General features: G+C 33.4%; 1 protein-coding gene across 1 annotated transcript in view; it reads left to right on the forward strand.

The window, feature by feature from the left end:
- LOC127994722 (protein sidekick-1-like) overlaps positions 1–12,958 on the forward strand; it is a 204,277-nt gene that overhangs the window by 129,659 nt on the left and 61,660 nt on the right. The window contains exon 16 of the mRNA XM_052591829.1: positions 12,170–12,310. Coding sequence (XP_052447789.1) covers positions 12,170–12,310 — 141 coding nt within the window. The remainder of the gene's footprint in view (positions 1–12,169; positions 12,311–12,958) is intronic.

The following is a 12,958-nucleotide window of genomic DNA, read 5'->3' on the forward strand; positions in this document are numbered from 1 at the left end:
TCTCATTGTGCCGAACAATTTTCGTATTGCATGTCATTGGGCTCCGCCCAACAGGAAGTCAGCTATTTAGAGTTATGTAAAAAGCGCATGCTCTGGAATTTGATATACTTGTCATAGGTTTTTTACTCGTTTACCACCAAACTCGGTCAACATGATCTCAAGACATTGGGGATGAAAAATTGCCAGGGGATTTTTGATATCTCGAACGGTTTGCTCGTGGCGAGGCGTTGAAATTATGGCGAGAATTGAGAAACAGGAAGTGTCTAATACCATCCACATACATTTCCTGATTTCAATCAAACTTCATCAGATTATTCATTGTATGATGTCGATCACATATATGTGACTATTAGGAGTCAAAGTTATAGCGCCACCAACTGGCAGCAGGAAGTGTGTCATTTTCAAAATGCTTTGAATTCAGCATCTTATTTTTACTCGATTTGCTTCAAACTTCATCAGAATAATGTTAAAACACAGCCGATATGAATCTGCTGGGGGAAATTGGATAGATAAAAATATTGTTGCCGTGGCAACATGTCAAACTGGAATACTTCTCAGGTGATTTTGAGGCATATAACATGCTTAGAATTTCATCAAACTCAGAACACATATCAGTATTTATGATAACTAGACACTGGCAAAAGTTCATAAGAGGGCGTGGAAAAGGCACTCTATAGCGCCACCTTTTGTCAAAAGTGGGGGGGTTAGTTTTAGCTACAGACACCAAACTTGGTAAAAAAATTGTTCTTATCAAGACGGACAACTTTCTAATTCACAGTCATCAGCTACGATCAACAGGAAGTCAGCTATTTTGATTTGAATGTGGATTTTTTTTTACATTTAGTTGTGAATTAATGCATACTGCTCAGAGGAGAGTAACACTATACACACCAAACTTTGTCTACATGATGCCAAAACATTTTAAACAACTTAAATTGCCAATGGATTTTGGATAGCTTGAACGGTTTTGTCGTGGTGATTTTTTTTTATGACAGTAAAACTGGAATTATTAATTTTCCTGCATTTTTAAATTCCAAACACTTCAAAACCTTTTTTCATACAGATAAAAAGTCATTCTGAGTAAATATGGATAGTTTCACGACTTTACAACACTGTATGGATAATAGAAAATTAAAAAACTGTCAGACATCTCATATCACTCTGTCCCTCTGTTTGAGTATATGTGCTTCAGACTTCCATTGTCTGAGAGAAATTGCGCCCCTACAGGTGCAATTACCGGAGATTTAGTTTCTCTTTTAAATCGGTTAAAATACAAATAAATACTTGGATTTAATTCACACTGACAAGCTAAACCAACATATATGATTATTATCAGGTCAGGGCTCATTAATAATTGATGTGTGGTCAGTGATACGTGAGAAACACGAGAGATGAATCACCGCTCTGAGCATGAGCATCTGGAATGATGAGCTCAGAAAAAACGAGTTTATTCTTGTTTTATAGCTATTAAAAATAAAGTATTGCAGCGATATCACACAATTCACCAATTAGAACACACCAAGAGCTAAATTAAGATGTTTTTGAACTGTTTGTGTGAAAATGAAATAGTTGAGGCTGCCTATATGAAATCACGCCTCCGATCAGCGCGTACAGTGTCGAGCTCAAAACAAACGAATTTATTCTTGTTTAAGAGCTTTTTTAAATAAAATATTACCACAAATGCACACAATAAACCCATTGTAACACTACAAGAGCTAAATGCAGGTGTTTGTGACCCGTTTAAGTGTGCAAGACTATTTGAAAGCGCGACTGGCAGAATAACATATATCTCTCGAGCTGCAGGATTCTGGCTTTCGTCGTACGAACGAACACATCACGGACAAGATTATTTCAAAATAGCTTGGCGAATATAAACGAAAACAGCCACGTGAACGTAAACCGTTGAGAAATATATCTGAAGTGGATCTACTGGATTTGAATATTAAGTGACCGCGTATACCAGCTGCTTCTGTCTTCAATTTTAATCTATATAAAAAATGTAATTCATTCATCTTGGCTGCGTTTTTAATGTGTGTACGTATTTATTTATTTATTTATTATTTTGCTCTAACAAGAATTAATCTATATTTAATTAAATCAATTACATTTTATTTTACATTTGATTTGTCCATTTCTGCATCTAAACGCCTAAAAACATAAAACATGCTCTATTATACTATTGTTAGCAATTTCTTTATCGTCCAATTTATCTGGTGTACACACTTTTATTTTCATAATAAACTTGTTTGTTAGATTATACACAGTTACAGTGGTCTATAATAAATATTAACAGGTTTTATTCAAGCTGTTTAGAATGATTGCAGTAGGCTAAAAAACATTGGAAAACAATAACTGTTGTACTTTTTTATATATTTTGTATAATTTCATAGTTTATGCATTATAGTTATAAAAACAAATAAATTTAGCCACTCACATAGAAATCTTAGGCCTTATCCTTTTCTTACAGTTTTAGGAATTTTAAAAAATCGTAAAAAACCTTATTTGTGCTGCAAATAATAATTTCAAACTCAAAAAGTAAATAGTCAGTTCATGCTTTATAAAGCCTTGTCCCAATATTAATAGTCAGTAGTAAGCAGTTTATAAATACAGCTATAAATAGCTTGTTTTTGGTTTATAAGCACATTTATTAAAAAGGAGAGTAAAGGATCAGATATCTTCCTATGAAAAATAAAAAAAATAAAAATAAACAAACAACAACACAGATTGATACAGAACTCAGAAATTCTATTGTGGATTTATGATAAAATCAGCCTGTAAATGAATTCATACTCCTCCAAGAAGACACAAGTAGTTCACACCAAACTTTTTTTTTAACATGAATCCAATATACTGAAGATGTTAAATTGCGAATGGGTTTAGGATACCTTAAATGGTGTGGCCATAGCGATTTATTAAAGTAACATAAAAAAAATACAATAGTTATTTTACTATATCTTTAAATTTTTTAATTCCAAACTCTTCATAATTTTTTATATACGTAGAAGTCATCATTTGAAGGAACCACAGTAAGTTTCAAAGCTTTATCATTTTCAAGAGCCAGCAAAAAATTAAAACTATCATAACTTATAAATGAAGCTTGCAATTCTTAGTACCAATAATGGCCACCAGATGGAGCTATAGGATCACTTTTAAATAATTATTGTAGAAACAAGTATGATTTAAATCATTTATAGAAATCTTTCAAAGAAAAATAATATGAATTTTATGTATTTTACTGATAAAATGACCCTCACTTAATTAGAATAACAAGCTGAAGTATTGTGAACTGTATATTAAGAATAATTCTTTATAGGCTTTATGGACAGATACGTTTTGAGTGACTCTTGAAGGTTCAGCACCACATCCTCTTTTACCACTGTTTAAAGAATTTATCTTACAGAACAGATGCGAATGAATTTTGGATAGCTTGAATGGTTTTGTCGTGGTGATTTTTTGAAATAACAGTAAAAAAGTAACAAGTAAATGTCTTTTATTTTTTTAAAGTGCAGCTTCTAAACACTTCAAAAAAATGTACACATAGAAGACAAGTCATTCTGAGGAAATATGCATAGTTTCATGACTATACAACACTATATGGATGATAGAAAATTAAAAAACTATCATAAATCTGATGTCACTCAGTCCCACTGTCACTGTGGGTAACGTGTGTGTGTGTGTGTGTGTGTGTGTGTGTGTGTGTGTGTGTGTGTGTGTGTGTGTGTTAAGTGAATTAGGTGTGAAACTATCAGGGAGCATTTAGTCTCCAGTGCCAACATTTTACAGAACTGCCACTTTCCTGGAGTCTTAGAATTACAATGTGTCAGGTTCTGAGAAATCTAAGATTCCAAAAAATGATTTAATTAGAATACCATGAAGTATTGTGAAATACTATATATTAAGACTTTATATATAGGCTTCATGAACAGATTAGAGTGACTCGTGAAGGACCAGCACCACCTCCTCTTGTCCGATGGTTTGAGGAATATATCTTCCAGAATCCGGGATTAAGATTTAGGAGCTCATTTTTATTCCACCTCCTTTCCTGAAAGTCTGTCTTGCAGAATTGACTAAAAATTAATCTTCACATTAATTCCTAATTATTTTGCAATTCTTTTTGTCAGTTCTTCTTGACCTGTTTTTTTCTTCTTCTTTTCTGACCTCATGACCCAGTCAGCATTTTTTGTATAATGGTCAAGTCTTAACTTATCCATTTCTGTATTGCATTTGTGTGTGATATTTCTCATGGGTATTTCATAATTTTCGACTTTACAGTTTGAGTTAAAACTCTTTTTTAGCGCATTCCATCTGCAAAAGAAAACATGCCTAATAATTCTACACACATGAATATAAAGTGTTTTTCTCTTCCAGCTTTCCTGGACTATTGTATAGCACTTATAAATGATTAAATAAAAATAATGGTAGTTATTAAGATTGATATGGTTTGGAATTGGTAAAATGTTCTTGGAAAAAAATCACAATAAAACAATGTTTTAATGTTTAAGTTTGGAATATTAACTGACATGAATGAATGCTATATAAATATTGTTCATGTTAACATAATGTTTATAAATGAAATCTTATTGTAAAGTGTTACTAAAGTTATAAATATATATATATATATATATATATATATTGTTCTGTGAATGTAATTTTAAAGTCTAGATGATTCGGATTAACCCTTTAACTGCCATATCCTTTAAAACCTCACTGCCAGAGGGATATTATGAATGCACACTTTACCTGATGCCACCGGGGTGGCGATGGCATTGGTGGCTTGAGCCCGCCATCGCTGCTTGCAGCTATATTTATTATTATTATTTATTCTTCTAATTTTTTTCCAAGGTTTCGGGGGCTTTTGGGGTCCTTAACATGCTTAAAAAGTCTTGAAAATTGGCACACACATTGGAACCTGCGGCCATTAGGGCCGGGCAGAGACTGATACACGGGCGTGGCACAGGGGCTCTACAGCGCCCCCTGGAATACTGAGGGCCATATATCATACATACTTGCACGTAGACACACGAAACTCGGTACACATGTAGATCTCATCAAACCAAACAACTTTCGTACTGCATGTCATAGGCTCCGCCTAACAGGAAGTTGGCTATTTACAGTTTAGTATTCATATTTTTCGTCAAAGTTGTGGGGGCTTTTGGGGTCCTTAATATACTCAAAAACTCTTGAAAATTTGCACACACTTTGGAATCTGTGGCCTTTAGGAGCCTGCAAAAGCTGGGACCCGGGCGTGGCACAGGGGCTCTACGGCGCCCCCTGGATCACAGTCAGAAATGTTGATGTATACCTCACACATACTTGCCAAAATTCATATGAAACTCAGTACACATATAGATCTCATCGTGCCGAACAACTTTCGTATTGAATATCATAGGCTCCGCCCAACAGGAAGTCAGCTATTTAGAGTTATGTAAAAAGCGCATGCTCTGGAATTTGAAATACTTGTCATAGGTTTTTTACTCGATTGCCGCCAAACTCGGTCAACATGATCTCAAGACATTGGGGATGAAAAATTGCCAGGGGATTTTTGATATCTCGAACTGTTTGCTCGTGGCGAGGCTTTGAAATTATGGCGAGAAATGAGAAACAGGAAGTGTCTAATACTATCCACATACATTTCCTAATTTTAATCAAACTTCATCAGATTATTCATTGTATGATGTCGATCGCATATATGTGACTATTAGGAGTCAAAGTTATAGCGCCACCAACTGGCAGCAGGAAGTGTGTCATTTTCAAAATGCTTTGAATTCAGCATCTTATTTTTACTCGATTTGCTTCAAACTTCATCAGAATAATGTTAAAACACAGCCAATATAAATCTGCAAGGGGGATATTGATATCTAAAAATATTGTTGCCGTGGCAACATGTCAAACTGGAATACTTCTCAGGTGATTTTGAGGCATATAACATGCTTAGAATTTCATCAAACTCAGAACACATATCAGTATTAGTGACAGCTAGACACTGGCACAATTTCATAAGAGGGCGTGGAAGAGGCACTCTATAGCGCCACCTTTTGTCAAAAGTGGGGGGGTTAGTTTTAGCTACAGACACCAAACTCAGTACAAAAATTGTTCTTATCAAGACGGACAACTTTCTAATTCACAGTCATCAGCTACGACCAACAGGAAGTTGGCTATTTTGATTTGAATGTGGATTGTTTTTTACATTTAGCTGTGAATTAATGCATACTGCTCAGAGGAGAGTAACACTATACACACCAAACTTTGTCTACATGTTGAAAAAACATTGAGGAACTTAAATTGTGAATGGGTTTTGGATAGCTTGGATGGTTTTGTCGTGGTGATTTTTTTAAATGACAGTAAAGATGGAATTATTAATTTTCCTGCATTTTTATAATTCCAAACACTTCAAAACCTTTTTTCATACAGAAAAAAAGTTATTCTGAGTAAATATGCATAGTTTCATGACTTTACAACACTGTATGGATAACAGAAAATTAAAAAACTGTCAGACATCTCATATCACTCTGTCCCTCTGTTTGAGTGTGTGTGCTTAGACTTCCATTGTCTGAGAGAAATAGCGCCCCTACAGGTGCAGTTACCGGACTAAAAAAGGGAGGAGACTGTCTTTTGGTTTCGATTTTAAATCGGTTAAAATACAAATAAATACTTGGATTTAATTCACACTGACAAGCTAAACCAACATATATGATTATTATCAGGTCAGGGCTCATTAATAATTGATGTGTGGTCAGTGATACGTGAGAAACACCAGAGAGATCACCGCTCTGAGCAGGAGCGTGTGGAATGATGAGCTCAGAAAAAAACGAGTTTATTCTTGTTTTATAGCTATTTAAAATGAAGTATTGCAGCGATATCACACAATTCACCAGTTAGAGCACACCAAGAGCTAAATTAAGATGTTTTTGAACTGTTTGTGTGAAAATGAAATATTCGCGGCTGTCTATCTGAAATCACTGCCTCCGATCAGCGCGTACAGTGTCACAAGTTCAAAACTAACGAATTTATTCTTGTTTAAGAGCTTTTTAAAATAAATTATTGCCATAAATGCACACAATACATCCATTATAACACAACACGAGCTAAATGCAGGTGTTTGTGACCCGTTTAAGTGTGCAAGACTATTTGAAAGCGCGACTGGCAGAATAACATATCTCTCTCGAGCTGCAGGATTCTGCCTTTCGTCGTACGAACGAACACAGCACGGACAAGATTATTTCAAAATACATAATAGCTTGGCGAATATAAACGAAAACAGCCACGTGAACATAAACTGTTGAGTATTAAATCTGAAGTGGATCTACTGGATTTTAATATTAAGTGACCGCATATACCTGCTTCTGTCTTCAATTGTAATCTATATAAAAAATTAAACTCATTCATCTTGGCTGCTTTTTTAATGTGTGTACGTAATTATTTATTATTTTGCTCTAACAAGACTTAATCTATATTTAATTAAATCAATTACATTTGATTTTACATTTGATTTTTCCATTTCTGCATCTAAACGCCTAAAAACCTAAAACATGCTCTATTATACTATTGTTAGCAATTTCTTTATCGTCCAATTTATCTTGTGTACACGCTTTATTTTCATAATAAACTCCTTTGTTAGATTATACACAGTTATAGTGGTCTATAATAAATATTGACAGGTTTTATTCAAGCTGTTTAGAATGATTGCAGTAGGCTAATTTTTTAAAATGTAAATCCCCCAAAAAAAAAAAAAAAAAAAAATTGTAAATAAATAAAAAACATTGGAAAAGAATAACTTGTACTTTTTTATACATTTTGTATAGTTTCATAGTTTATGCATTATAGTTATAAAAACAAACAAATTTAGCCACTCACATAGAAATCTTAGGCCTTATCCTTTTCTGACAGTTTTAGGGATTTTTAAAAATCCTAAAAAACCTTATTTGTGCTGCAAATAATAATTTCAAACTAATTTGATACTGACCTCTGACATCCTGTGACATGATATTTATTTGAATTTACATAATCTCATGGATGTAACAGTAAATCTGTTCAGCTCACAGATCAAGACTAAGCTGTAATGCAAGCAGAACTTTCACAAATGCTTGTAGGTCAATAAAATCATTACAAAACACTTACAAATCATTTAAGGGATTTGATAACACTGTAAAATAATGTCTAATTTGTTAACATTAGCAAATGCATTGATAACACTTTATAATAACTGCACTCATTAGTAAATAGTCAGTTCATGCTTCATAAAGCCTTGTCCCAATATTAATAGTCAGTAGTAAGCAGTTTATAAATACAGCTATAAAAAGCTCATTTATTAAAAAGGAGAGTAAAGGGTCAGTTATCTTCCTAAGAAAAATAAAAAAAATAAATATAAACAAACAACAACACTGATTGATACAGAACTCAGAAATGTTATTGTGGATTTATGATAAACTCAGCCTGTAAATGAATTCATTCTCCTCCAAGAAGACACAAGTAGTTCACACCAAACTTTTTTAACATGAAGCCATATATTGAAGATGTTAAATTGCGAATGGGTTTAGGATACCTTAAATGGTGTGGCCATAGAGATTTATTAAAGTAACATAAAAAAATACCATAGTTATTTTACTATATCCTTAAAATTTTTAATTCCAACTCTTCATAATTTTTTATATACCTAGAAGTCATCATTTGAAGGAAGCATAGTAAGTTTCATAGCTTTATCATTTTCAAGAGACAGCATAAAATTAAAACTATCATAACATATAAATCAAGCTTGCAATTCTTAGTACCAATAATGGCCACCAGATGGAGCTATAGGATCACTTTTAAATAATTATTGTAGAAACAAGTATGATTTAAATCATTTATAGAAATCTTTCAAAGAAAAATAATATGAATTTTATGTATTTTACTGATAAAATGACCCTCACTTTATTAGAATAACAAGCTGAAGTATTGTGAACTGTATTTTAAGAATAATTCTTTATAGGCTTTTGGAAAGATAAGTTTTGAGTGACTCTTGAAGGATCAGCACCACATCCTCTTTTACCACTGTTTAAAGAATGTATCTTACAGAACAGGTGCGAATGAATTTTGAATAGCTTGAATGGTTTTGTCGTGGTGATTTTTTGAAATAACAGTAAAAAAGTAACCAGTAAATGTCTTTCATTTTTTTAAGTGCAGCTTCTAAACACTTCAAAAAAATGTACACATAGAAGACAAGTCATTCTGAGGAAATATGCATAGTTTCATGACTATACAACACTATATGGATGATAGAAAATTAAAAAACTATCATACATCTGATGTCAATCTGTTCCTCTGTCACTGTGGGTAATGTGTGTGTGTGTGTGTGTGTGTGTGTGTGTGTTTGTGTGTGTGTGTGTGTGTGTGTATGTGTGTGTGTGTTAAGTGAATTAGGTGTGAAACTATCAGGGAGCTTTTAGTCTCCAGTGCCAACATTTTACAGAACTGCCACTTTCCTGGAGTCTCAGAATTACAATGTGTCAGATTCTGAGAAATCAAAGATTCCAAAAAAATGATTTAATTAGAATACCATGAAGTATTGTGAAATACTATATATTAAGACTTTATATATATGCTTTATGAACAGATTAGAGTGACTCGTGAAGGACCAGCACCACCTCCTCTTGTCCGATGGTTTGAGGAATATATCTTCCAGAATCCGGGATTAAGATTTAGGAGCTCATTTTTATTCCACCTCCTTTCCTGAAAGTCTGTCTTGCAGAATTGACTAAAAATTAATCTTCACATTAATTCCTAATTATTTTGCAATTCTTTTTGTCAGTTCTTCTTGACCTGTTTTTTTTCTTCTTCTTCTTTTCTGACCTCATGACCCAGTCAGCATTTTTGTACAATGGTCAAGTCTTAACTTATCCATTTCTGTATTACATTTGTGTTTGATATTTCTCTTGGGTATTTCATAATTTTCGACTTTGAGTTAAAACAGTTTGAGTTAAAACTCTTTTTTAGCGCATTTCATCTGTAAAAGAAAACATGCCTAATGATTCTGCACACATGAATATAAGGAGTTTTTCTCTTCCAGCTTTCCTGGACTATTGTATAGCACTCATAAATGATTAAATAAAAAATAATGGTAGTTATTAAGATTGATATGGTTTGGAATTGGTAAAATTTGCTTGGAAAAAAATCACAATAAAACAATGTTTTAATGTTTAAGTTTGGAATATTGACTGACATAAATTAATGCTATATAAATATTGTTCATGTTAACATAATGTTTATAAATGAAATCTTATTGTAAAGTGTTACTAAATATATATATATGTTTGGGGAATATATATGTATATTGTTCTGTGAATGTGATTTTAAAGTCTAGATGATTCGGATTAACCCTTTAACCGCCATATCCTTTAAAACCTCACTGCCAGAGGGATATTGTGAATGCATGTGCCCGCTGGACACAGTTTACCTGATGCCACCGGGGTGGTGATGGCATTGGTGGCTTGAGCCCGCCATCGCTGCTTGCAGCTATATTTTTTATTTGCATTTAATTAAGAAACAACCATTTATGCCATTAATGACAAAAACAATACAATAGCAATCCCCTCAATACCCAATCCAACCCCACCCCTTTCATACGGCAAAAGAAACAGAGTGATAGACTAAAATAACCACTTCTAAGCCTTTTAAATTGGTTTAGGATGATTATTGTTTATTTGACAAAACATCAATCAGACTTAGCAACTTTCCTACGAGATTGCTTGCTTGAGGCACTTTAGGCCTTGCTCACTTAATCAAGCTAATAACCTTTAAACCGCAGATTAGAGCGAAGGATTGTTTATCGCCTGCTCTGGGGATCTACAGTCTCCAGAATCCAGCAGAAAGACTTTAAGAGCTGAAGACTGTGGTATTGATCAAATTTAGAAATGAAAGATTTCACTGATTTACACTAATGGTGTCAAGCTAAAAACAGAACTTTCTATTTTCTGTATTACGTAATTGTTTATATATATATATATCAGTTTTGAAATTGTTTGTATATGATATGTGCTGAAATAGCATATCCAAAAGAAATGTTGTCACTTTTTTGCATTTTAATGCTTAATTTGCTCTCTTTTGGTTTAGGAAAAAATGTTTACTTCATAGGAAACAAAAGGAGTTGATTTAGGGGTTCTTCAGTGCTTGTCATAGTTTCTCAATATACTCTGTTGTCTTATAACTTGAAATTCCACAAGGGTTCACAGTTCCACCCTTTTAACTCTTAGTAACCAGATTTGGGGATTTGGGGATTTGCATTTCCAGGCTTCATTAAGCAAATTTGCAGCATATGTGCATTTTTTAAACCAGTAATTTTCTAAAGTTTGTTCAAAAGTTTGAAGTCAGTTAATTTTTTTTATATTAGTGAAAGAAGCATTCATTTGATAAATAATAATAATAATAATAATAATAATACACTAAAAACAGTAATAATTTGAAAAAGTATTATCATTTAAAAACATTGTCAATTTCAGTATATTTCAAAATGTAATTTATCCCTGTAATGCAGAGTTGCAAAGTTTAGTTTTTGGCAGACATTACTCTAGTCTTAAGTGCCACACGATCCTTCTGAAAATAATTTTAATATGCTGAGTTGCTGCTTAAGAAACATTTCTCATTATTATCAGTGTTGAAAATATTTGTGCTGCTTAATATAACTTTGTACAAAACTTGATTTTTCAGGATTTTTGGTGAAGAGAAAGTTCAAAAGAACAGCATTTATTTGGAATTTTATATATATATAACTTTACTATAATCTTTGATCAGTTTAATGCATACTTGCTGAATAAAAGTATTAATTTATTTCAACAAGGTAGAAACTTTTAAAATGTACAATGTTAAAATGTACTTGGTGATGATTCTCCTCAAGTTTGGTCTTTAAGTTGTTTTTCCAGTGTTTGTTTTCAACTTTTAAATAACCAGAGTCATGTTCAGGTCATTCCAGCGAACCCTGTTTACCCCAGCAGGGTCAGCTCTCAGTTACTCCTGCACTATTAAAGTCCTTTCTTATAAACCAGAAAGATCAGTTTCAGTCTCTCCAGGACTACTGGATAAGCTCTGAAGGAAACTTTAAGTAACTATCGATGCCTCTGGGAGAAACTTCCAGATAAGACTCCAGGGTCTAAATATTTCTCTTTTATGATGCGATTCTCATGACTTTATCTCTCAGGCTGATGCTGCGAGAGGAACCACCCAGTGCACCTCCAAAAAACATTGTGGCTAGTGGCCGTACCAACCAGAGCATCATGGTCCAATGGCAGCCGCCCCCAGAGCCACAGCTCAATGGAGTCCTGAGAGGCTATGTGCTCAGGTATGGCTTCAGATGTTTAGAATTTCTATCAAATAAATCTTTCCCCATACACACTCTACTTTATACAGAATATAGAATTTTGATGCAACAAAAATGTCTTTAAATCTTTTTTTCAGTGGTAACGCAACAGCACAGATTAGAGATGTGGTCACATTTACTGCTGTAGAAGTTTTTTTAGGTGAAATCAAGTCATTTCAATCCACCTTTTTCTTGAACGTGGAAGTTTCATTAGCCGCTATGGGTAAATAAGGAGGAGAATAACAACGTGCAGTAAATGGTAAAACTGTTTGCAGTAGAAACCAGTGCGTTCTTAATTAAGATAAAAGGTGATAGGAGACATCAATTGTCAATATCAAGCAGAAAACAAACTGTTTTGTAAAGCTAAAAATAGCTGGACATAAATGAGACCGGAAGCTAGACCCATAGATTTTACATTTTTACGTCAGGAAAAAGATGGTTAGGGGCCATGCAAAAGATTTCCCCACACACATTTTGCAACTGGTTCAAGTTGTTCATATAAATTCGCCATGCTGAGCAATGGAAAACTGATTGGTTTGAAAGTGACTTTTTTGTGATTTGTGCTTCATACATAGTTATATTATTGACAATAGACAATAGTATTCTCGATATAACCATCAGACCAAACAT

Source organism: Carassius gibelio, chromosome A1 (genome assembly GCF_023724105.1).
Source record: "Carassius gibelio isolate Cgi1373 ecotype wild population from Czech Republic chromosome A1, carGib1.2-hapl.c, whole genome shotgun sequence".
Classification (NCBI taxonomy): Eukaryota; Metazoa; Chordata; class Actinopteri; order Cypriniformes; family Cyprinidae; genus Carassius; species Carassius gibelio.